The sequence below is a fragment of the Leptinotarsa decemlineata genome, unplaced genomic scaffold (genome assembly GCF_025532065.1).
Source record: "Leptinotarsa decemlineata unplaced genomic scaffold, Ldec_3_MD MMD2_tig00026307_RagTag_RagTag, whole genome shotgun sequence".
Classification (NCBI taxonomy): Eukaryota; Metazoa; Arthropoda; class Insecta; order Coleoptera; family Chrysomelidae; genus Leptinotarsa; species Leptinotarsa decemlineata.
Genome location: NW_027412681.1, coordinates 14,862,645 through 14,890,323, shown reverse-complemented (window position 1 = coordinate 14,890,323; position 27,679 = coordinate 14,862,645). Strand labels below are relative to the sequence as shown.

The window sequence follows — 27,679 nt, the reverse complement described above, 5'->3', positions numbered from 1 at the left end:
GGCTTTGTTCAACACATAGAAATCTACAGGGTGGTCGAGTGTACCAATTTAATCGAAATTAAACGACCGACAGTTGGTAGTACTGTCATCTTCTAGGCACTTTGAGGAGTGCCTATATATATATATATATATATATATATATATATATATATATATATATATCCAGACCCAGTATTGGACCAAAAACTGACCTGTAATCTTTCAATCAAGAAAAGTGCTGCGAAGATTACATCTTCAATTTTCAGACTCACAATGTGTAAATAAACAATGTGTGAAAAATTTTATCGGTAGTCCAGTAAATGATACTATTTGCTGAAGGTGGCTGACAAATGTTTCGTAGTGCATTTCATCATTTCGGACCTCCATTGTCTAATCCCTATTAATATTTTATCCCTACTAATATTATAAATGCGAATGTAAGTTTGTTACGGTTTTACGCGAAAACTACACAAAACGATCATCATAAAATTTTCTACACATGTTCTTGGAGGTATTAGAAGTAACATAGGATACTTTTTACTATTTTTTTATGTAATATAAAAAAATTGTTTTTCAAAAAAAACTCAAAATCTAGCTACTTTCATGTCATCTAGCATTCCAGTAATGAAGTTCCAACTCTTAGTACCGTAATACCGTTGCACTGTATTATTCACAGCATTGCACCAGTGTGGAGTCGGGGCGGATTGCTAGTATGATATAAAATGATTTGAAATCCCTGAAAGAATCAGTGAAAAAATAGCAAGATTAGCTGAAAAAACAATTTTATTGAGCAAAAAACTGAAATTACAATGAAATAACATACAAGCAACAACCAAAAAAAAAAAATAAACCAAAAAATCGAACTATCAACACGAGCTGAAAAATTAAAAAATTATCAACAAGAACTGAAAATTAAAAATATAAAATTAAAAGAATCTAAACCAAGTTACTTCACGACGTTAGTTACTTTACAATTATTGTTAGTATCCACAATCGTCTTCGGATGATAACTGGACTTATTCCTGCTCGTCATCTTATTTTTTTTAGGCTGGAGCCTTGCTCCCCTATCCTTTGGAGTGGTTTTCATCAGAGAGACAAATGGGTCATAGCTGATTAGTGATGATGGCATGAATGTCCTCAGACATCAGTACCACCCTTCGCGGTGTACCCCTACCTGGCTGTGGTGAGATGGATAAAGATATTATTCATCTGTTAACGGAGGACTGGACTTATTTCTTCGAGATCTGACTATTTATAGATCATTCGACTGCTTTCACCTATCCCCTCTTCCGTCTCTCCGCTTCATTGGTTTTTTTAGCGGGAGCTGACCGCTTATCGAGAGTTTGTCGTGTTCCTTTCGATGAGAGGTTTCCATATGTTACCTATCTCTACGCCAGCTTGATTAATGCGTTGTTGGACAACATATATGCGGCTTCTTTGAATTTTCTCCTAAACCAGTGTTCCTCCTTGTGGATGATTTCAGCTTGAGCCCACTTGATGTTAGACAGTGGAAGTCCGAACTGATAAAATGATACTGAAGGTATGTATCCTGAATTTGGACAGCTATTCAGGAAATTGGGATCAACGAAATTATAAAACTGACCTCGTTAGCATGTGCATATAACACCTCAGAAACCTTCGCCATTTCACAATATATCAATGTTATGTATCATAAATATTTCAAATGCTTTGGGAATTACCCACTAAGTGAGGAAGGTTCTAACAAATATTGATACTTCAATCAGCAAGACAGAAACAAAGTACTCCAATGCTGCAGACCCAATGAAGAACATCAAACATAAGCCCTCGAAAAACCTGAAAATATGCTGACACCCATGTTTTTATCAGCTCGTGAGTGGAAAATTATGAGATAAACTACGATGAAGAAAATGATAGCAATCAGAAACAAATGTACTTCAACTGGACGTACGGAATGATTGATCCAGGACTGAACTATTATAACATTCATGATGGACAATTTCACTTGTTTGAATGTTTGCATAGGTTTGCTCTTGAGGACATCGGAACAGTAAACAGAACTGATTTGAAATTAATTTTATTGAATATGAATTTAAGAACAATATATTTCGAAGGAGTATCGTGGCATAACACAAATATATCATTTCAGACATTACCAATAATTAGGGTATTTTTGAGATCATCCACTCATGATAGATATCATCCCTAGACAATATCACTACTTGCAATGATCAACAAAATAATAAACGAAGCTATTGATCAACATGTTTTCGAAAATATATAATGCTCTAACATCCTACACGATGAACAATTTAATTTTCAGAGAAAGAGATCAACAGGCGATTTTATTTTATGTATCATCCACCTTTGGTGGCCCAGATTCTTGAGTTGTGGTGCTTTATGATTTCAGAACATCCAACCGTTCCATGACTTTTTGCCTCAGCCGTCTCCAGTGCTATTTCCTGACAAATGTCAAGTTCTTCCTTTAAACGGCCCGGCAGATTGAAGACTTCAAAACAAATTCCTCGACAGGAAGATTTAACAGATTTTCTCTGGTCTGGATTCCTGGCCATACTGGCCTAGAAGGCAATGAAGCTGCTGACTCCCTCGCAAAGGAAAGTGCTGCAAGCAGCTTTATCGGACCAGAACCTGTCATTGGCATCGCTTTAGGCTTTGCCAAACAAACATTGAACACCTCGATGGCAAGAAGATTTATAGACTTCTGGCAGAATCACCCTTCGAAGCTTGATACGAAGCAAATTCACCCTTCGAAGCTTGATACCGAACAGTTGCTGGACTACAGTAGGCATAAACTACTATGAATAACAGGCCTTCTTACAGGTAGGGATGAACTACTATATCTGATAGGCCTTCTTATAGGTCACTGTCATTTGAATCATCATAGGCAGAGACTCGGACTGTCGGAAGACAGTGTGTGTTGCCTTTGTTTGGAAAATGATGAAACAGCAGAGCATATACTTTGTGCCTGTCCCGCTAGGGACTAACTCAGGTTTTTAGAGTTCGGCAGAGCCGTACTCTTACCATCTGACCTGAAAGACCACTCACTTTACAAACTGATCATCTTCGTTGAAAAGTTGGGTTTATTTGATCCAGTGTAAATAGATGTGAGCCACAATAAACGCTTGCTTGTTGCGATGGAGGATCGAATAGATTCACTCATTATAGACCTCACCTAATCTAATCCAACCCTACTTCTTAGGATGCCGTAATCCCAGGGCAAATTCTTTCACACGTTTTGCGATGAATGCTAGCAAATTTCAAGACTAATTTACGCGTTACTGCTGCGTTTAGGTTATAGACTTGATCAACGTTCACAAAAAGTCTTCTCTCAGACCTCATGGGTTCTTTGACATTCAGCTTCTGTCCAGATAGTGTCGTAAGCGTTTTTACAATTTTTGTGGAATAACAGCTACGAAATGAAGTTGAAGAGATCAGTTCTTGGAAAAAAACCTTTTTGGGGCTTTGAGCTTGTTTCCCCAAATTTCTTATATAAATATGGGTGAGTAAGAAATCGAAAAGCTTTTTTTTTCCAATATATTCTTTGTAATTGGGTTTCGTGTCAACCTAGACACCTAGATGTTCATCTACAACTTTCCACCATGACTTTTTCAATGTCAAACTATATAGTATTGGTTTTCCTCTTAGTCCTAACCAAGACCAAATTCATGTTTTCTGTTCAAAAATGTAGAATACTTGTCGTTCAACCAGTTGGCCACTCGCAGTAGCCCGTCCCTACATTCAGCTATTACTAGCATTGCAATGTCAACGGTGGAGCCTATTACTCTTGCTGACATTCCTATTCTCAAACTCCATCATAGAAAACGTTTCATGAAGATAGTTAAGGTACTGACCGCGTTCAGGAGTCTTCGATGTCTCCAAAATTATTTCTTGTCTGTTCTCATCACAATCTGAAGCTCTTTCTCTATAGCATGAATAGTTTGCCCCCCTTTCCTAAATACAAATTGTTTTTATAGGCCTTTCTTCTTTCCTCAATAAGAACAGCTTTGTCAGTTTCCACCGTATTAAATAAATATCAGTGCTGGCCAGCACATTGTAAAAATATTCTAAATCATTTTCGGTAACTGATTTTGTGATCTCAGGTGGGATATTTGAAGGATCAGAGGCTACGCTGACATTAATTTAGTCACATATTGCACATTGGCCGTCAAAGTTTAACTGTTTCATCACATAAATAATAAAATATTCCATTACAATCTGATATCTGACTCCCATATATCACCAACAACATTTTCACAAATGTATGTCACTAATAAATTTTTTACCATATTTTGATTATTCTTGAACGTCAAGATGCTTCACATGATTCTTTCCGATTTCATTCCTCACTGCAACTCATTAGTGCAGCCTTTTTCTTCGTATACACCTTCGGATCTTTGGTATGGTCGAATATCTGACCTATTACTCTTGTAGATTATTGTTACCTCCTTAGTTTCCCCTAGAAATTATGATTTGTTGGAATACCTATTCTCGTGAATATCCAAATTTCTTGAGAAACTTTTGTCTCAAATCCATTTTCCTTGTTTCATACCACCAATGCAATGTTTTGCATGCCAAATATTGACTTTAAAAGGCTTACATTGAAAAAGTAAACACATAATTGTCTATTTTTGTAATGATTTCTGATATGTAGCCTGTGTTACTCGCTGATATTGTAGCTTTTACGAGGTGTAAGGATTCCAAAATTGGTTTATAATATTAGTTTCGGGCGACAGAATCCAAATACCTCCTCAAGGAATTGAAAGTGCAATTCTTTGAACACATACCAACAAATAATACGCAAAGACTGGTTCAATGAAAATGTTCTTGTTCAAATTGAGAAAAGTATATTTTTAGGAAAGAAAAATTTTTGGGAAAGAAAGATTTTGGCGTTTTACTCACCCATCTTCACATAAAAAATGTGATTAGTTTCCAAAGAAAAGAAAGCAAGAAAGGCCATGCAAAAAAGTAACTTACTGTAGAAGATTTTTCGGTATTAAGTTGAAGAAATAGAAATAAGGCTAAAACCCTCCATTCCCAAAAACGTACTTGTTTTTGATTCCCAAGAGATAACCTATTACTCTCCAGAAATGAATAAAACAATTGATTTCCTGTTCACTTGGATTATGGATTCCAATCATTTCACTACTTATTACTGGAAGTCCCATGAACGCATTTATTAATAGACGACCATAATCTGAAAGAGAAATCCAAAATGTTATTTCTATATTTTCAGTATTGAAATTTTTCACATATGTGGGGCGATACACAAACAAAATAATAGAATTACTGAAAGATATATTGCATGAGGAATTAGTGACTGGATTAAAAATCGGTTCATTTCGTGAGGTTGCAGTCAATAGTTGGGCTGTTACAAAGAAAACTCTTGTTATAAATATGTCAAGCTTTCGGTATATTTCACACCTTCATCAGGACAACTACAATAATAAGATTATATACCTTGTGAAAAATATATAAATATGGAGAACTCACTAACATGAAAATAAAATATCAAATGGTTCAAAAACAGATAGAAAACACATGAAATAATGACAATTGATCAAAAAGTTCTGAATAATATCAGAGTTATCAGAAATTTTATTTTCTTTGTCATATTTCAGTAGGTATGTGTAAATTTTGCTGAAACTTTCATTATCAGTTATTTTATCCATTGAATGTTCTTTGTGATTGATATGTATCATTTCCAAAAATATTCTTTTAGTTGTATTGATTTCTCTATCTAAAATATGTGGGTTTTCAAAATTCATTTTATGATCCTCCGAATTAACATAATTCTGTTAATGCACAAGAATTAACATTTCGTCTACAGTCGCTCTTATGTGAAGTGATACGACTACTCAGAGGTCTAGATGTTTGTCCTATATATGTTTTAAAACAAACTAAACAAGAAATTTCGTATACTGAATTTGGTTTTTGTTTATTTGAAATTGGAGCTTTTAGTTTGCTGTATGATTTACATATACTAGTGACATTTGTTTTGGATATTTGGGTGTTTTCATTTCGGAATACATTAATTAATTTTGGTGTCATTCCTTGAATATATGGGAGCGATTTATATAAGAATGAAAGTATTACGTTGATGTGTTCAACGTCTTCATTATTTTGAGAGTTTGTTCTTTCACAAAATAAAATTCTGTTCACTGAAGATTTAGGATAAGCATTTCGGAACAGAATTTTACTTGAATTAGACAAACTTTTGTTTCGTAAATCGGAATGGGTAATTTTGATAATTCTGTTTTTAAGTTATTTCATCAAATTACTTTTCATTTCATTTGAATGATAGGAATGGTGATTAATAAATCTATTACTTGATGTTGGTTTTCTGTATCATTCAGTGATGATAATATTTCGTTCTGATATCAATAACTTCATATCGAGAAAAATAATAGAGTTATTTGTTTCCTCTTCAATAGTAAACTGGATATTAAGATCATATGAAATGAATATGTTTGAAATTTCCTCTATTTCATATGCAGGTATGGTCAGAATCAAATCATCTACAAAACGTTTGATGAATGGAATACGGAAAGATAATTTCTGAATACATACAGCTTATTGATGAGCTCATCTAAAACAAAAATCGATAAAATTGGTGAAATGATGGAACCCATAGGTGTGCCGAATATTTGTTTATTTCAAATAAACAAAAATCCAATTGAGTATACAAAATTTCCTGTATGGATTGTTCCAAAACATATATAGGACAAACATCTAGACCTCTAAGTGGTCGCATCACTTCCCATGAGAGCGATTGTAGACAAAATGTTAATTCTTGTGCATTAACAGAACATGTTAATTCGGCGGATCATAAAATTAATTTCGAAAACACACATATTTTAGATAAAGAAATCTATACAACTAAAAGAATATTTTTGTAAATGATACATAATAATCACGAAGAACATTCAATGAATGAAAGAAATGATTTTGAAAATCTTATCAAAATTTATACATACCTACTGAAATATGACAAAGAAAATAAAAGATCTAGTAATTCTAATAGTACTCAGAACTTTCCCACTTAACATTGCCAGTCAAATTTTGATCAACTGTCATGTTTTTTGTATCTGTTCTTGAACCATTTCATATTTTATTCTCACGTTAGTGAATTCTTCATATTTATATATTTTTTACAAGATATATAATCTTATTTTTGTAGTTGTATGTCCGCGGTTTGCCCCCCTGTTTGGAGTGCTGTATCCACGAATTTTTCATTTTTGATTTATATCATGCACACTCGATAAAATCTCTATTTATATATATATATATATATATATATATATATATATATATATATATATATATATGAAATCTGAAGTTTTCACGGATAGGAATATGCTGAACTGCTTCTTCGGGTATTTGATCCGTGTATGTGATATTATCTCTAATCATTTAATTGTATATTATTACAAATTCAGAAAGAATTTGTGTAGAAAGTATTCCAACGAAAGGTATTCGAATCTACCACTAATGAACCCCAAAGAATTTATGCTGTTTGAAACAATTTCTCAATATATTTTGTTGATTAAAAAAAAACGAAACTAGTCAAGTTGACAGCAACCACCAAAAGATCCATGGAACACGCATTCAGTGGAAGAAACCACAGGAATCTGTTTGACAACACTAAACTGATTGCACCCGACAAGAGATTCCATAGCCGACTGATAAGGGAGGCAATAGAAATCCACAAACACACGGATAATTTGAACAAAAAGAAGAAGCTGTGAATCCCAATAGAATATGAAATCCTATTCTAAGAAGTTCAAGAATAGCAAGCAGCATGACGGCAGGTAGAATAGGATCAACGAACGTTATTGACAGTTTACCAAATCCAGGTAAGGTAGTATCACACCAGACTACCTGCATCAACCTGAATACGTAATTTACCTTAGCCAGATACAGGTATTAGCTCATCAAACTACCTGTGAAGTCGATATAAATTTGTGTTACGTAGGCGTAATATCTAGTGATCGAAGATATTAACTCAGGATGTATAAACCTCTGAGGAAGCTAGCCAGTCGCGCCAGTTAAATGTCAGGAAAAATTTCAAAAATTTACGGCCTTCGAATAGAAACACAGTCATTTACTTTATCAAAAATGTTTAGTAGCCTGAAAAACCAAGTTTCCACCTGAAAGGCCTCTCGAAGTGAGTCTATATAAAAAATGGCAGAAGCATACTTTCAACTGATCTTTGAAAATAACTGTCCATGAATGTGTGGAATGCTTCAACATTCTGAGCATTGGGGTCTCTAGAGGTAAAGTGATACAATCTCAATACGAAATTAGAATGAAATATAACGAAATGATCTTACTTTGAACCAGGTTCGAAATCAGAGTCATACCAAGTACACATATGCAAAATGGTGGCTGAATATCTTTTGTATGCGGTCATCGGAGTACTTGATTTATTGGTCATTAGCAGTATTTTTGCAAAAGGTTGTGAGAATCCAGCGAATAAGGCGAGGTAACATCCTAGAAAAACTCCAGTTATGTTTTTGTGGAAGAATTCTTGACCCCTGAAAATGAAAATAAACTTATTTTTAATTCTTGAGAAAATTGGTAACATATAAAATGAGTCAACAGGAAACAATGTGAATTGCTTATGTATACGAGTACCCTTGAGTACCATTGAGACGAATAATTTTTTTCGAGATCATTTGTCCTAACACCAAACTTGCACTCGACGCGCGTTTCGCCAACAAAGTTAGCATCCTCAGGAGAAGAAAATTGATACCTAGTCTGGTACGGTTAATCCTTATATACTGAAATTTGTCACCTGAGGTTGTATACCTATTGTATACCAATATGGAATTTATCGGTCATTAACTACCTGCAAATTCTTAGTAATTATTATCTTCCTTACAGGAGATTAAAAAGCGGGCTGAACGGGATGGGTCCATTATCGCCATTCATGCTATTTCTAGACTCTCACTTGCATCGATTCGCCTGATGTCATGCACATGCTTAATCAGTTTCAGATTGTTTTCACTAATTCTGTGGTCCTTGTCTAGAGCATGTTGGGCGACACTAGATTTTTCTATCCTTCCGTATTTCATGTGTGCACAATGCTCCTTGAAGCGGTTTTTAATCGCTCGTCGGCTCTGGCCGATGTATTTGCTGTTGCAATCTTGACAACTGATTTCGTAAATCCCCGACCTTTCTGTGTTTCCGAATCTATCTTTTGGATTACCAAGGAGCTGTTGCAATTTATAAGAAGTTTTATATGCAACTTCTATATTCACTTTATCGAATAGTTGTTGAAGCCCTCTCGTGTATTGGGGTTCATATTGGATTACTATAGACTTGTTATTATTCTCCTCTTTTTGAAAAGTCGAATATTCACGAAGTGCTTCCCTAAACTTGCATTTTCTAATTATCTTGTCAACTATATCTGGGTTGAAACCGTTTGCTTCAGCTACATACCGAATCACTCTCTTTTTATTGTCGGACTTATCTTGTTTCAGAGGAAAAGTTATTAACCTGTGTACCAGAAATTGCAGTGCCGCCATTTTGTGCTGTGGACAATGATTCGAGTCATTGGGAATGAATCTGGAAGTGCCCGTGTCTTTCCTGTAAATGTCAAATTCTATTTCGTTCTGTTCGTTCCTTATGACCAAAACATCTAAAAACGGCAACTTTCGTTCTTTTTCTACTTCATATGTGAATTTTATACTCTTACACCTGTTGTTCAGTGCTGAAAGGACATTCTCAATTCTGGTTATCCTTGTATCCACTACAGCGAATATGTCATCAACATACCTGATCCAGACCGTAGGGAAGTAACTGACTTCTTTTCCAGCTTCTCAAACCAACCCATGAATATGTTCCCTATAAATGGAGACAATGGGATACCCATAGCCGTTCCTTCACGCTGTTAATAATATGAGCCATTATATTGAAAACAATTTTGATCCATGCAATATTGGTGAGTTGAATATTTTCTCCAACAGCTTCATTTGCTGAGTTGTTCGATTTCAGAAGATCCCTCAAACACTCTAGAGCTTGTGATATTGGGACGCTTGGAAATAAGGAACTCACATCGAACGATACCAATAATTCGCCTTCCTCTAATTTAATATCTTTCATTTTCTCGATGAATTCTTGTGAGTTTTTAACACTCGCATCGGTTGGGCCGATCGGGAGATTTTCAAATTCGTCAACCATTTAGCGATATTATACGAAGGCGAATTAATTGCTGAGACTATTGGTCGCATCGATTTTCCAGCTTTGTGTATTTTTGGTAAACAATATATCTTTGGTACTGTGGGATTTGAAAGTTGTAGCCTCCTGTTTAAAATCGGTGTGATCAGTGTCTTGCATTTTTTCAATGTGGCTTTTACGTTAGCGGTCATTTTGGATAATGGATTTCGCCGTAATTTCTGATATGGACAATTTTTATTTAAGCTGTCGACCTTCTCAAAATAATCTTCTTCATCCAAATTCACCACTTTGTTACCTTTGTCCGCTTTTAAATGAAAACAGTCCTTTTCTTTCAATCTTTTGATAATTTTCTGTTCTTTTCTCGATGTAATGTGTGGCTCTTTGCTCATGCTTCGTGAACAAATCCTTTTGGGGAGATCTGATGCCGCATTTCAAACCTTTATTCAATAAGGCTGATTCCTCTTTATCAAAAGTTTGAGAAGAGTGGTTTTCTACAATGTTGATGATTTTCGAAGCCATACGCTTATGCTTTTTTGAACTCAGTTTTTTCAATTCATCATTCAATGAATGTATCTGCTTATTTCCTTCAATCATCCAAGTTTAGGAAAGCACTTCGTGAATCTTCGACTTTTCAAAAAGAGGAGAGTAATAACAAGTTTATAGTAATCCCATATGAACCCCAATACACGAGAGGGCTTCAACAGATATTCGATAAAGTAAATATGAAAGTTGCATATGAAACTCCTTATAAATTGCAATATCCTCTTGGTAATCCAAAAGATAGACTAGAAAACACGGAAAGGTCAGGGATTTACGGAATCAGTTGTCAAGATTGCAACAGCAAATACAGCCGACGAGCGATTAAAACCCGCTTCAAGAAGCATTGTGCACATATGAAATACGGAAGGATAGAAAAATCCAGTGTCACCCAACATGCTCTAAAAAAGGACCACAGAATTGGTGAAAACAATTTGAAACTGATTAATCATGTGCATGACACCAGGCTACTCGATGCTACTCGAGAGTCTAGAAATAGAAAAATGTAAGAACAGCATGAATGGCGATAAGGGACCCATCCCGTTTAGCCCGCTTTTTAATCTTGTGACCAGACTAGACTAGGTATCAATTTTCTTCTCCTGAGGATGGTAACTTTGTTGGCGAAACGCGCGTCGAGTGCAAAAATATCAGTTTGGTGTTAGGGCAATTGATCTCGAAAAAGGTTATTCAACTTTCACACCAAAGGTTCCAATCTCATCGTTATTGAATAGTAGACATTTACAAGATTTTGTCAGAATGTATATCTAAGAGGAAGTTGAGGAGGAATGGAATAGTAAAAATACATGGATTGAAATGACTTATTTGGAAAAAATAACAAAAAATATGAAGAAACAAACAATGAATATGAAATGTGAATTTTATAAGCAATATCATTTATAGAGAGAAGCAATTATTGTTACCAAAAATAGAAATGAGTCAAAAATTGGTTGACCAGTGGAATGTCAATAACCAACAAACAATAACAATAAGACGAAATGATGATATTTCAAAACGTTCCGATTGTTAGTATCCACAGTCATCTCGAGAAAACTCGTTATCGTTTCCGAAATGACCAGGCGGTATCTCTGGTATCTGTAGAGTAGGAAGGGTGAGTGTAGACTCACAGCACTTCGGCTACATGTGACTCATTGCACATCCTCACGAGGAGTTGTACTCCTAGATCATCGTCCATCCTGTTTTTTCCAGGAAGTTGGACAGGTCACTGGGAGACATCTCCTTCATATCGGCAGGTGTAGGCCAAGACTCGCCTAACACACACCCTTGAGATATCTCCCGGAGGCCTTCGCGAAAGTTTTGGAAGGTGCAGCGATATTACTAACGTTGCAAGGATTCTTCAACCTTTTGGGGTTCCCTCCGTGGAGGTGCACAAGTAAGGGAGCTTTTCTGCAGGGGCAGCCGGTTCCTTGCCTTCATTCAAGGCGGTGGTGTTAAGTTGATGAAAAATATACAGTCTTTGTCAAAAATCTTTCAATCAGGAAATAATTGAGAGTTTTCCATCGAGATAAAATCAAGTTATATAAAATAAAAAAAAATCACGAATTTTATCGAAGATCACCAGAAACAATACGTCAACATTTTGATATATTTTAAACGTATCTATTGAACAGCATATTATATGTATCTTCGATAAATGTATCATATGAGTAAATCTGAGATTGAAATACTGATATATCAAACTGAATATACAGCCATCAACAAAATTGAATATAGAGCGAAAAGCATGAGTAACTATGTAATAAGATCATCCGTCTCGAAAGAAAATCTAAATGTTGGATTTTATTCGAATTTTCTGAAAACTCTGGCTATACCAAGAAATAAAAAAGATATCGGTTTGGTGTGATGAAACTCCAGTAATATTCTTTACTACACTAAAGGTTCCAAACAGTGCATCGCAAGTACAATATACAATACAGTTGAATATCATTTTTCAACAGTTCCAGAGTTCCAGGATAAAAACTTCATAACGCCAAAGAGCATAAGAATTTATAATTATTCATTATTTGCAAGAATTATCATTTTTCTAGATGATTCGCGTATATTTTCATTCATAGAAACCCACTGAATGAAAATGATGATAGTGTTGAAGTCAATAATGCTCATGGATTTTGTAGCGAACATAAGTGAGGTATTCGTGGAAGTTTGTTGCGTTAATAATCACGTTTTGGAATAGTAAAGACGGAAGAGAGAACTCAAGCTATATTTCGAGTTTGTTAGTGTAGGTTTCATGCGCAGGTTTTTGTCTACAACTACGGCAGACATTATCAAACGCGATTAGGCAATAGATGAGGTGTTCTGGTTATCCTCAAAGCAAATTCTACACAATTGTTTCAGATTTCTCGTTCATATGCATTGAGTCAAAAGATATGAGAGCATTAATTTTTCTGTTGAAACTTCTGACATACATTCTCAACAACAAATAATATCAAACTGAACAAACCCAAGCCTCACATTGAAACAAATCTTCCATTATGGCAGGTTGCCTTTTTTTTAATAGCCTGCCGCATGAAATAAAAAACGTAGGAACACGGGGTGTGTACACCTAAGGAACTCCCAATCAGATAATTCTTTTACACTATTGAGAAATTCGAACCTTTTCTGTTTTGATACAATATCAAGAAATTTCAAAATTTGAATCAATCATAATTGTATATAGCCGGGCGGTTCGACGTGGGTGCTTTGTTCACTCAGTCAATCGACCGATGTATAAGTCGATGGTTGAAGCTTCAGGCTGAACGCTCGATTTTCACTTGCTCTCGTCCAACTCGTGATAGGAATCACACGGTAATAGGAGAGACCTCGTTAGTCCTCAGCTCGCACAAGTTTCGACTTCTGAGGGTTGGCGTTTAAACAAACAAACATGAACCCGAAGATTCCTTTTTCTGGAGCGTGGTGAAAGAGATGATTACTACAGACTACACGCTAGTAGTCAAAACACGATCTAGTTCTATCATCCAAGAAAGCTATTTCCAACGACGATGTTTCACCAACTTGAGGGCGTTGCTTCCACTACTCCTAGTGACACATTTTTCATTTTTCGGACTCCCAATGGATTGAAATCAACAACTGAGCAAATTAAAATTAACAAACTATTCATCAGTCACAACCAACTGACTAGGCCTCGAATGAAAACATTTTTTCAGTGTCACTATTTTTCGAGTTCGCAGTTGAGATGTTGCGTTTCGGAGGTCGTGTCTTGTTCAAGATGTTTGCTGTTACTAACACAGAGATGTCGTCTTCAGTGAGAACCTGTCTGAGTTTGAGGCTGTTGAACATCTAGCCTCGTGTGGTTTTTTGAACTTCACTTTGTGATTTTTGCTTACTCTGTTTCGTTCATTTTCCACTTTCGAGTGCGATATGCCATAAAATAATAATATAATATAAAACTGCTAATTAATCAGACTTCGGTTCCGATTTCCAAAAATAACCAGCATTGGAGAGAGAAAGAGAGAGGGAGAAAGAATTGACAGGCCTATAATACAAAGTATGAAAAGACCCTCCTCTCTATTTGTTACAAAAATTGATTGCGTTCTTTCGTCTTCGATACCTTTACGTCCAAACATTTCGTCAATTCCTGCTTGCATGAAATAATTTAATTACTTACTTTTTGAACATTATTTCGTTGTAGAAATCTGGCAAGTCGTTTTTGTCTCCCTTGTATTTGGGCCTTTCATCATGTGGATATTTTGGACCTTCTTGCAAAAGGTGTTTTAAGAATTGCTCAGGAGTTGGAACTGTCAACAAAAATATTAAATTAAAAAAGTATAATGAAAAATGAGAAATGGAACTTTCTATGTTTTCACCACTTTTATTTGTAACTATCGTTACTGCAGGTTCGTCCTTTATGGACATTTTCGAATTAATACAAGAAAACTCATGATGAACTCCTACCACGTAGTATAATGGCTACATCAATCAATTTATTCGAACAAATATTTCAAGAACTTTTTTTACAAATATTCATATATTATATTATCCTCACTAGAACCAAATTGCTGTCTCTCGACACGCGTTCTGCTTTCCAAGTTTATATCACCAGGAAATAACTCATCATATTCGATATACGTATTTCACTATATAATAGTTTCTTTCTGAAAATTTCATACTTAATATGAGAAGACTATTGTTCAGTGAAATACGTGTTGCAGTTTTGTGAAATAGTAATTACAAATTATTGAAAGAAGTTATGAAGGACTCGGATACTCCGAATGTAGGAACATGGGCTTTCACGGCCGGAGTCACGATCAGAGAAAGGATTCTAGTTATTACCTCGGTTCTCTCAGTCGACACACATTCCACTGATGGTGTCTGTCGCAGTAGTAGTTTGGTACTCCAGGTTCTATTCAACCGCGACCCACTAACCCAGAATTTATTCTCTTCAACCTGAATGGTTGAAGGGTCAATAAACAACTTAAATTAAAAAAAAAATGATTATTTCAAATTTCAGCTGCCCAAGATATTTTGGACTATTGGTGTGAAAGTAGCGTTCAACTAAATGAATGGTTATTTATAAAATGTCAATAGTGCTATCGAACTTTGGTTAAATATCTACATGAGGTACAGTACACAAATTTTCAGAAATATTGTGATGAAGATTTCTGTGTGACCTGTGTGTGTTCGTTTGCCTCAGTTATATTGTTATAATTCTAGACATGACGTACCTTTCCAAAAATATATATTCCATGACATCAGCTAATTCAGGATGGAAAAATTCGGTCATTTACCATTGCGATCGGAGTGGAAATTGATACCAAAATCGAATTTCAAATAAATATAAAGCATCCCATATGATGCAGACTGTACTGATCGCACTGTAGAGTGTTGTTTTTATTTTTACTCAATTTGGCTACTGGGATGGAACAATATGAATTTTGTGAAAACTTTCTATAATATACATGTTCACATGAACAAAATTACCACTATTTGTCTCTTATGGCACAAGCGATATGAGACTTGAATATTTTCATCTCTTCAATTCAATTTAATTTGATTTAACTCACACATTTCTCTTCCCAATCTTGAACCAATTCTGAGTGAACATGAACCAACAACAGTCATTGAACAGCATTATTACTGGAATAAGATACTGAATGTGTCAAATCTCATCAAAATCCATTCACCAGTTTTTGAACATACCACCTTTGACATATGTTCAATTGCCTCAATGTATACGAGGTCGTAATTTTCTCAAATATTTCCACACTTCTGTTTTTATGATCTATAATTGTTGTAATGTAATCGATAGTTCACAAGCGAGTTTGAAACTTTCTCAGATAGTTCACTGTTTTCAATTCGTGGTAGAGAAATTCAAAATGATTTTTAACGGTAATGTATATCGATTATTGAAACACTTACCCTCAATCTCCACCTCTTCATCATCTGCTTTATCATTTCCAGATGACACTTTCAAACTATTGGAAACTTCTTGCATTTGTCGAGAGTACTCAAAAGTAGTACTAACGATTTTGCAATTTTTCATTACGGACATAGTCAACTACAAAGCGGTAGTCTTTATATTTCCGTAACCTAGATTCCAAAGTTATTGCAAAATAATGATTTCCATTAAATGATTTTACCGTCACACATAAGTTGTAATTGTTTTTCCTTGGTGCTATCATGCGAGTACCAAGGTACAATAAAGGTACATCCACATCCAATAAAGTGATAACAACCCTGTCACCGAGTTGGAACGCGTCCAGCAAAAAGCCCTTATAAAAGCCGGAGAGATCTGTTTGAAATCTGTTTGAAATCTTCACTCTTGCAGCAATACAAGCGTGAGCCAATGCATGGGGTATTCTTTGACAACATTGAAGACTTCAGTTTGGGGAACGAGAAGTTCCGAATTAATTGAACTATTCGTTTCTCCCGTCAGTCTCATATAAGCGTTTGCCTGATGTAGTTTTTTTCGACCAAAAGAGAACATTTGTGTTGTTTCATCCAATTGAATTTTTTTTGACCCCAGAATATGTGGATGTATATACAACAGATTCACAACATTATTGAGAACGCGTTCGTAATCAATTGTTACAAACAATAAAATCATTGTTGATTTCGATTCACTGTTCTCTGACATAATAATTCAATATCCAGTCTCATATTACATACTGTTACAGCGAAATTCGACGATACACCATGACATTGAAACCAGATATGGCAGTTTCAAAATACCAGTTTACCCATTGACCTTGAATGGTTATTACATATGAATCGAAATATCTGGACAAATAAATTTGTGCTTCGTCTAAAAATGAAACGCCAATAAAAAAATCGTTATTTTCAATATTGTGGTTCATTACATCCACGCAGAGTTCAGTTATCAAGTCAAAACCGTCTTAAGCCATTTATTTGATTATATAGTATATAAGTTCTCTATGAGGATGGTATTTCATATCATTTGAATCCGTTAATAATTTCTGAGTGATTTTTTTCAATTCACTAAGTTATCGGAAATATTTTTTTCTCCAGAACTTCTAGACGTAACCCGGACTTCAAGTTTTTTATATATATCTGCCTCTCTTGTGAACCTATGATTTTGTAGGTGGCAGATACACGACGGAAAAACAACAATTATTTCAGCTGATGCTGTGCAGAAAGCTGAAATAAAACTATCAGACACCTGTGCTACGTCTTTCATTTGTGAAATTCGTGGCAAGTGAATCCAATTTCATTTGATCGGGATGACCACCGATAGACCGGTTTCGGAATAATAGCTCCTCGTCAGTACCAGGGGTATCATTTCAAACGGGCTGAACCTGGTTTAGTTGTTGTTTTCTCGTCGGGTATCTCTCCTACTCAATCGTAGGTTCACATAAGGAGAGGGGTGAGGTGTTTCCATCCGAAATTGAGCAATTATTCGTATCTCTCCGGAATATGTTTACCATATATCATAATTTCATGTGGCAGTTTGAAAAAATCGTAAAAAACGAGTTCAGATGGATTTCAAATGAGTTATTTGTTTCATTATAGTAATAATCATAATAATGAGAACGAGCAACATGAAAGCGTCTCATTTCCAATTGTATCCGAGCAATCAACAAACACAAAGCTCATCCATATTGAAAAGTTCTGCAAATTGAAGGGATAATTGGAACAAGAAAGTAAATACATTGAAAAAGGCATATTTTTAAAAGTTTCTTTATTGTAAAAAAAATTTTGGCTTTCTACTTCTCCACCTTGATACAACAACATGTGGAGTCTTCCGACGGAAGGAAAGAAGAAAAGCCTTCCCGAAAAGAAGATATTTTTGAAACAAATACTCATTTGATTACAACTCAGCCAAAGGTATCTTGTTTAAATTGGAAGGGAAACATTTTTAGAAGCAGTTAGTTTTTTGTATCAAAGTGGAGAAGTAGAAAGCCAAATCCTTTCTCCCCGAAAAAACGAAATGAATGTTTTTGTTGATTAGAGGCGTTTAGGTAGGGACGAGAATAGTATTTGATACAATGCGGAGGCTGCAGAAGTTTCAATAGAAACTATAATGACTATAAGGGATATATCACTTTGTTCGTTGGCGATTTTCTCCTCAGAAATTGTACACAATTTGAGTAAGAGTGTTTATATATTTGATTTTAGACCAGTATCAACTAACCCCATTGTTGAAAGGATTGTTATCAGAAATAGTGCTCCATTCAATAAGGTAATACCTACATAGAATCAGAGACGTCTTGAGAAAAAATCATCATATTCTCAAAACACAATGTTGAACGGATATTAATATGAATGAAATCAACAAGTATCCAGCAGTAATCTACATCTTTTTGATTTCTAAAATACTCGTCCATGAAAACTTTTGAAATGAATACAGTACCTAAGAGTGAGCAGTGAAGAGAAAAAATGATCCGAGAATTAGGTACCTACCTTGGTTATCTTCTGCATCTTTCACAACATTCATGTTCGATGAGATTATGTCACTCATGGGTTTTCACCAAAAAAACTATCCATCTATATATATATATCTGAGCTTTCGATGAAGTTAACTCAATTGTTGTTCTCAATAATCATCAGCAATATTTCATAGCACACATCAGAATCTGAAAAAAAAACATATTTTAACGAATTTTTATTGGAGAATAATACATAATATTCATCAAGAATTTACTGAACATAAAGCTGAAAAATTAGTTTGAAATTTATTGATGAATTTGTCCGTTAGTATGAAATGGAATATGAATAAGAATGTGAATGGGATCAATGATTGCCTCTCGAACCAAGTACAGGTTTTGCAGAGTTATGAAAGTTATGTATGGAAAAAGCTGACACTTTCTTCTGACGCACTTCATAATGAATCTCAATGTAGAGATGTGAGACAAATATTTGGTAATAAAATTTTACTTTATGTTAAAGCTGATGAAATGCAACTCACCTATCATAAACATTCTAATAATACCAGAAGAGCTGATGCAATTTTCTTTCCTAAAAGTGAAAAATTTATAGGTCAAGGGAGTGCAAATTACCTTGCTACAAGAATATATAATTTTTTATCAAATGAGCTAAAGAATATATCTGTTTATAAGTTATTTATGAATAAAATAAAAAAGTCGATTGTTAGTAATAGATCAAGTGCAAAAACCATGAAAAAAATAAATAAAAAAATGAATAACACCTATAACAGTTGATTAGGATAAATTCACAAAGAGCTCTGTCGATAGGTCGTGTTATCCAGTATTAAACGACGTTACCCCGAAAATGTAAAATTACCCGGTTTGTGACCTGAATATAACTGATTAGAATGTGATTAATAGTATCGTGGTTATTTTGATACAAAGATACTTAGGTGTTAGATATTACATTTTTCATTGATTATGTCAAACTCCAGATTACACCGTAATTATTATTTCGACTTTATATTGGCTACTTTTACTCTCATTTTGTACTTATTTTGTTACTACCTTCATATACGCATATTCAAGTAGCTTTTGCAGCTACTTCTGTGTTTTTTCCGCGTTTATTCTAATGCATTTTTAAACGATTTTTTTAGTCTTTATACATCGTTTACTGTGAAAAAACCCTCTTCATTATATTATTATTATGTGAACGTAAATGTATATTTGAATATAAAAGTGAATATATTCACATCTTATCGATCACCAAACTAATGAGTTCAAATGAGAAAAAAGTTTCTATTTATAAATGGAACAATCAATAATTATCACAGAAAATTGCTTATTAAGTCGTGGATTTTTGGAGAATAATTTCAATAAAGTAATGAATTCCATCTGGAGAGAAACTTGTAATTCACAAATGATGACAGATTACACTTGAGCTGGAGCTTTCGTGGTAATTATAATTGTCTCTTCTGTGGACGAACAGCTCTCCAATAATTTTGGGAAAAATGAATTCTTATGGATATTTTGTGACAATTAATTAGAAGTCAGTGAAAGTTGCAGTGGATAACAATATTACTGGTATTGGTCATGATAGAAAGTATTTCAAAATATGACTATGTAACTTTTTCTTTCATATGGTGGCAAGAGGACTTGAATTAGACGATGAAGATTGACCTGAATGCAAATTTGGACTCTTATTGAAATAAATTTTTCAGTTATTGAATTGCAATCAAATATTTGAAATTGAAACTCGAAAAAATACAAGTGTTTTAATACATTGCCAAATTTATGGTGACAATTAGTTTTTGAACATTACCACCTTCAAATTTTCGACATATAATTGAAGTTGAAGGGTGGGTATGTCTATATTCAGATAATTTTTCTCTGCTTTCTGCATTTTTGAAACATCACTGACGGGAACTCTACGACCCAACTTTGATGCTGTTTTTTAGAATAGTAACGTCGACAAATACATATGTTGTGATACATAATTGAATTTGTTATGATGGTGGCGATTGAAATTGATGTGAAATTTAGATTTCCGTATTTGAAAAAGGAGTTGATAATAAAATATAATGAACGAAACGTCGCATTAAAAGTTGGGTGATACCAGATCGTAAAAAGCAAACGATAATACAGAAGCTTCTTCTACACCACTTTTCAAAGGGGGCGGTATAGCGAACAACCAAAATTCGATAATTTAAAATTTTGCAGAGATCTCAAAAGCGATTATTGACAGTCATGATCTGAATAAGGAGTTAATTTCCCTCTAGATCAGGGTTCCCCAAACTTTGAAGCCTTCGGGCCCTAATGATTTTCTCAGTTTGTTCCAAGGGCTAATTTCTGCCCTTAACTATATTTCTAGACTAGGATAGTCGCAAAGTGCGTGACCTAAGCAAACTTTTTTTTTGCATTTCAATTATCATTTTGTATTGTGACACTTAACGACATCTAATGGCGAGTAGTTGTACTAATTACTATCTTTTTCAGCTACCCGCTAGGTGGCATCAGGCGTAATTAAATATTTGGAATTACCGCATTGGTTCGAGAAAGTTCTGGTTCCAGCTAGTGTATTCCGATCACCTCGAGATGGCAGTAATAATTACATATAAAAAGGCTAGTGGCGCAACTGCGAGTTAGTCTGCGTAGGAAGCGAAAGTGTCTATTGTGAAATAAAGTAACACCCGTCAATAAAAGTAATTTGATTTGACTTATTGTTTTTATGTGTGTTTTTTTAGTTTGGAAAAGAAGCGAAAAATCGATAGTGAATGCAGAACGTTCCATGAAAAATGGAACTTTCAGTATTTTGTGATGGAGTCCAGTAATAAGGCGCTATGTTTAATTTGTGCTGAAATCATAGCTGTTCTCAAAGACTATAACATTAAACGACACTATGAATCGAAACATCTTCAGAGTTACTCCAAGTTTACAGGAAGTTTGCGGAAATGAAAATTTGAAGCTTTGAAACGCGGTCTCAAATCGCAGTAATCTTTGTGTACCAAAGCGAATACTGAACAAGAGTCTGCAACTCGGGATAGCTCTCGTGTGCCTCTTGAAATCGGAAAACGTCGCAAACCATTCAGCCGATGGAGAAATGATAAAAGAATGCTTGATTGCAGTAGCCAAAGAAATATGCCCCGAAAAGGTAAATTTATTTTAAAAATGGACATCATGAGTCTGACAAAAATGGACATCATGAGTGGTTTTCTCTAGCATTGGATGAGTCAACGAATGTGTCAGATACTGCTCAGGTGTTGATTTTTATTCGCGGAGTAGATAAAAGCTATGAAGTGTATGGAGAACTTCTTAATATCCATAGTATCCACGGCACGACAACTGGGGCAGATATTTTCACGGTAGTTGAAAATGCCATTCAAAAAAGGAACCTCCGATGGAGAAATTTGAAATCTATAACAACTGATGGAGGCAAAAATATGTATGGTAAATATAAAGGAGTGGTTGCACTTGTGTTAAAGGCTGTAGAAAATGATGGTGATTCGAAACCATTAGTCTTACATTGTATCATTCATCAACAGTCCTTGTGTGGAAAATGTTTGGATATGTCTGAAGTTCTAAAACCAGTCATATCAGTTGTTAACTTCATCAGATCCACTGGGCTGAATCACCGACAATTCCGCGAGTTCATTCAACAGATTGGGGAAAATGATTTACCATATCATACTGCCGTACGCTGGCTCAGTTGCGGAAAAGTCCTTAAGCGCTTTTTTGTGTAATTTGAGTAATTTTTGTGTCAATATAATGTATAAATAAAAAACACTACAAAGAGAAGGAAAGAAAAAAATTTAAAAAAATATACATATATATATTCACTGCATACACCCCAAAATGCTATGCCATATCTTAGGTGAAAGTCTATGAGGGCATAATAAACATTTTTTGCTGCGTGAAATCCTAGTTCCTTTAATAATATTCCAAGTGCAAAACACCCGAAGGAAAGTTTCTTGTTTTTGATACCTATATGCTCCTCAAATTTCAGACACTCATCTATATCAATTCCCAAAAATTTGGTAGATTTCTTATTTGCTACTAGTGTACTTTCCATATGTATTTCTAGTAGATTGCACTCAACGGTGATTGAACTAGTTTTTAGCGTTGAATGACAGCAGATTTGCATCGCACCATTGTTAATTTCACTGAGGTCATCACAGATGCTTTCATATAATTTCTGCTGATTCATATTATGCCACAAAAGTGTGGAATCATCTGCAAAAATGGTGAAACTACCAGAAATACGTACAGCAGCCAGGTCATTTACATATTGTAAAAACAGTTTGGGTCCTAAAATCGATCCTTGAGGCACTCCTGCTTTCACATTCTCTGTACATGAGCAACTATTGGTTTCAATAAACTGTCTACGTCCTGTAAGGTAGGATTCAAACCATTTCGGGCAGTTTCCAGCAATTTCATAATGATGTAGCTTCCGCAGCAGTATTCTGTGGTTAACACAAACAAATGCTTTTAACAAGTCACAAGTCCTCGTAGGTTTTCTATTGATGTTCAGTAGTATGCATTCAGGAAAACATTCAAAAATAAATCAAAACCATTGCTTAGTTTCAAATATTGTATAAGAAATAACAATGGGAAAAATATGTATATTAAAAATAACTCTTACCATCATTACCACTAAGTGAAACGCTGTTGAGGTACAAGCATGATGAACTTTTTGCTAATCAAATTTATCATTGGTCGAACATGATAAATGATATAAATAAATTGATGGATGTGGCCGTTGTTATTACGTGGTGAAAAACATAGAAATTTTCATTTCTCTTTTCAAAATGATATAAACATAATATTTTTGTTACTTACATTTTTTAGAGCTCCTTCAGAGGTAATTTTCTTTTGTGCTTTCTTATATACATGCTCAAGACTACTTCAGCATTCATTGTATTGGAAATAGTCCTATTTTTGGGATTTGATTTCCACATTTGTTTTGAAATTTGCAATTCACCTTTCAAGGCCAAAAAGCATGGCAAATCTTTTTTGTATTTCATTGCCCCTTGAAGAATGTCACCAATATAGGCATCATTTATATCGTGAGTTAACAGGTGTTGCAGCTTGCCTATACATTTCCTCCTTATTGGGGAACCTTGCCGTCAGTTCATTATATTGTTGAGCTTACCTTTGGTTTCTTGTAAAAGAATTATTATACGCCTTTTCCTTCTTTCACTGCCACCTATTTCATATCAGCACAAACCAGAAGGTTTGATTGGAGACACTTTTCACTTTTTCACAATAAAGAACGGTACAACTATGATGAAACACTTATTCAAAAAACACTTTATTGTAACATTTCAACTGAATAATTCCACAAATGACTTTTTACTTACTAAATCCTACATATTCCATTATTTATATTTCACAATTTGAATTACCTAATTTAAAAGTAACTGAATTTTACCTAGCTAATTGATTTTTTATGTATACCTCAGTTCGTAATGAATAAAATAACCTCAGTTTCTGTTCCAAATTGTCCCAAAATGTCACCAAAATATATCTATTGTATTTTTTGTGGGGGCACGTGCTCCTGTGCCCCCTTTCAGATCCGCCACTGGACGATTACAAGTTATATATTAGAAAGTCAAGGCTACTCAATCGTGGTAAACTGCGTAATAAAATGCCTGATTGCAATTTCTGAAAAGTATAATTATATTTGACTAGAGGTATAACTACTTTCACAGCTTTATAGCGGAATAAGCCGGCTGGAAACGAATGTATATCAAGTAACTCATTGAAAATGAACAGCACTTGGCTTCCTCATGAATAAATTTCGAAATTTTACGTCAGTCTAAAGGAATTGTGAATACATAAGCAAATTTAAAATATAAATATGATTGGCAGTATTATAAAGAAATGAGAAATTTTTGTAATTTATCGGTACAACAGCAAAAGAAATCATTTTTTTTCTAATATTGTTAGGAATGATCACAGTAGCAAATCTGTCTGGAAAACTTTAAAAAATCTAAATATTAGGCCCCAAAAAGTTATTTTAAATTGCCCAGAGAATTAAATGATGTCGATATTATCAACAGACATTTCGTACAATCTGCCCACTAAAATGATAAACCAAATGAAGATGCTTTGAAATTTTACAACAATAATATCAAGGCAGCTTCCGATACATTTTATTTCAGCACAGTCGATATTGATACAGTAAAAAAATATCTTTTCGAAATTAAATCTAATGCTACAGGAGCAGATTATATAAATTTGAAAATGATTCTACTTTGTTGTCCCCGCTTAATCTTATACATCACCCATCTTGTGAACTACTGTATAGAAAGTTCTATATTTCCAGATTGTTGGAAAATCGCACACGTACTTCCCCTTCCAAAAATGAATAAGCCAAAACATTTGAAGGACTTGAGACCTATCAGTATATTGCCTACACTTTCAAAAATATTGGAAAAAAGTTCAAACGTACAAATGAGAGAGTATCTAGAATACCATAATCTTCTACCAGATAATTAATCCGGATTTCGACCCAATCACAGTTGCACTTCAGCACTTCTTAAAGTTACAGATGACTTATTTACTGCTCTTGACAATAACAACTCGGCTACTCTTGTCTTACTGGATTATTCGAAGGCGTTTGATCGCATCAACCATCAACTACTATTAGCAATCTTACACTTGAATGGCTTCACCAATAGTGCAACAATGTTGATCAGAAGTTACTTAACAGATCGTATTCAGCTAGTTAAATCTGGGGATAAATGTTCTATACCTCTAAGTCTCTCGACCGGTGTCCCTCAAGGTTCCATTTTGGGACCTTTATTATTCATGATGTATACTGCAAATCTGTCAGCATGTCTATCTCATTGTCAAACTCATTACTATGCAGATGACACGCAAATTTATTACACATTTCATCCAGAAAACGTAAATGAGGCATGCTCTATTCTCAATGAAGACCTTGATAGGTTGAATAACATATCAAAGGATCACTGTCTGCTAATCAATCCTGTCAAGTCCAAGTTATTAATTTTTGGTAACAGGAACAACAAGAATAAACTTGATCAAATTAACATTAAAATTGGTACAGAAGACATTGAAGCCGTGAGCTCAACAAGAAACTTAGGTGTAGTTCTGGACACAGAGTTGAGGTTCAGTGCACATGTAACGAAATGCATCAAAAATGCATATTGTAACCTCAAACTAGTATCAAATTTTTCAAAAATTTAAGATGTTAAAACAAAAAAGAAATTGTGTGAAACCTTAGTGTTGAGCTACTTTAACTTTGCAAATATGGTGTATCACTCTAGTTTGACCAATCACGATCAAAATCGTATTCAGATTGTTCAAAATGCATGTGCCCGGTTCATTTATGGAATAAGGAAACGTAATTCAATTTCTCATAAAATTAAAGAATCGAATTGGTTAACTATGAAACAAAGAGGGTTACTACAGACAAGTTGTTTTATACATAATGTAATTCAAACGAAAGTACCTATTTACTTATACAACAAACTTTCATTCAGACACGACGTTCACGCATTTCATACCAGATATCGATACCGCCTTACCCCTCCAATACACCATACTTCACTATACCAAAGATCGTTTCTTTATAATGTAACAAAGATCTATAATGCCATTCCTGACTCGTTAAAAACCATGAATAAATCTGTTTTCAAGTACTCACTGAGAAACATGTTATTTGAGGATAGACTTCAAATATAAGTGTTGTGCCACGAAAGCAAGAGTTAAAAGTCTGATCAATAATAATTGATGTGCTTTCTGCCTTCAAGCCTCTCCCTTTGTTTTCTTGTTTTTTTATCAATTCCTTTGGAACCTTCATGATCTAATTACTGTTAGCACCCTAGCTTTAATCTGATTCTCATTCACGCAGTTGAAAACATTTATATTACTATTATTTTTGATTTGTAAATAATATATTTTTTTTCGTGACTTCGAGTTACACTTGTAAAGCCTGTGAACCTCTAGATTTAGATTTGTTTTCTCTTCTCTTATTTTTTTCTCTCTTTTCTCGTTCTCTTTAGTTTTGTTTTAAGGGTTGAATGGAAGAGCAGTCACCAGTATCCTTGGATAGGGGCGACTGAATTCCGCCCTTACACACTATTATGGGATATAGTATTGTATTATCGTATTATAATTAAGTGTGAATAAAGACATATTATTATTATTATAAAAAATTGAAATGGGAATACTCACTGAAAACACCAGTGATCACGATAGGTATGATGCAATTTCAACACCGTCATATCTCAACAGTATAAACTCACCGGACAATCCGTGTCGAAATGATTCAAACGTATTTCTTCATTTGCGGCCGTTCTATTTGAACTTCAAAAAGTGGTAACGTATTAAGGAATTCATCAAAATATGACAAGGTTAACAACGTTCACTCAGTTATTTGCATTGATATCGTTTGTTGAACAACAACATCAGTTCGGATGTGCGGTTTCTTCATTCATATGCATTGGATCAATTGAGAGCAATTAAGTGCAGATAGCCAGAAAAACGAATAGATTATTTTGTCTGTTTCCGCATCGCCTTTGACAATGGCTTCCGCGGAATACGGCCAACAAACCTAGAAAGTTGCTTTGACGACGTTATTTTTAATCGTTAAGGTTTGAACTCTTCACTCAAGTGTAACACTCGCTGTATTAGTAGTGATAGTTGCAGCTTCATTAGTTGAGTGGACTGTAGTATAACACAGGATTGTATGATCTGAGAAAGTTCCCAATAGAATTTCGTTCAGGACACAAAAAAAGAGCGAGAGAGATTACGTGACTGTGGTTCTCACCGGCTCTAGTAGCGACTTGTAGAGAGACTTCTGGTTCCAGAAGGATGATAGTAAGAACCCGTTGGATCACACAACACTAGCTGGCCAGCAACTTTCTCAATAGGTTGTCGAATCATCTGATATTTTTTCTGTAGCGAGTCTATATATCGAATCCCTGTGGTTTTGCTGCTGTTTCAGCGACCGACCAAATATACGAGGAGCGCTCCATATATTCAATCAGAATAGGAAACACAGCCGAATTTCGCGTTGAATACAAAGTTTGCATATTAGGTGAAAATCATCAATAGACAAATACACGAAAAGAAAAATGAAAATGAAAAATAAAATAAAGAAAACTGGTCATATTTTC

The 27,679-nt window shown here is 34.6% G+C and overlaps 1 protein-coding gene across 4 annotated transcripts in view; it reads right to left on the bottom strand.

Moving 5' to 3' along the window:
* The window catches only part of LOC111516799 (uncharacterized), a 30,003-nt gene extending 3,056 nt beyond the window's left edge, over positions 1-26,947 (bottom strand). The window contains exons 1-5 of one of the 4 annotated variants that reach the window (XR_012467016.1): positions 26,807-26,947; positions 18,571-18,743; positions 14,318-14,447; positions 8,310-8,513; positions 5,026-5,173 (exon numbers count right to left, since the gene is read on the bottom strand). Coding sequence is in view for 1 of the 4 variants with exons in the window: in XM_074181157.1 (XP_074037258.1) it covers positions 8,310-8,513; positions 14,318-14,447; positions 16,069-16,201 (467 nt within the window). In the remaining 3 variants the exon portion in view is untranslated. Of the gene's footprint in view, positions 1-5,025; positions 5,174-8,309; positions 8,514-14,317; positions 14,448-16,068; positions 16,304-18,570; positions 18,744-26,735 lie in introns of those variants that run through there. The other 3 variants (XR_012467015.1, XR_012467014.1, XM_074181157.1) reach the window with 3 other exon arrangements.
* Positions 26,948-27,679: the final 732 nt, after the last annotated feature.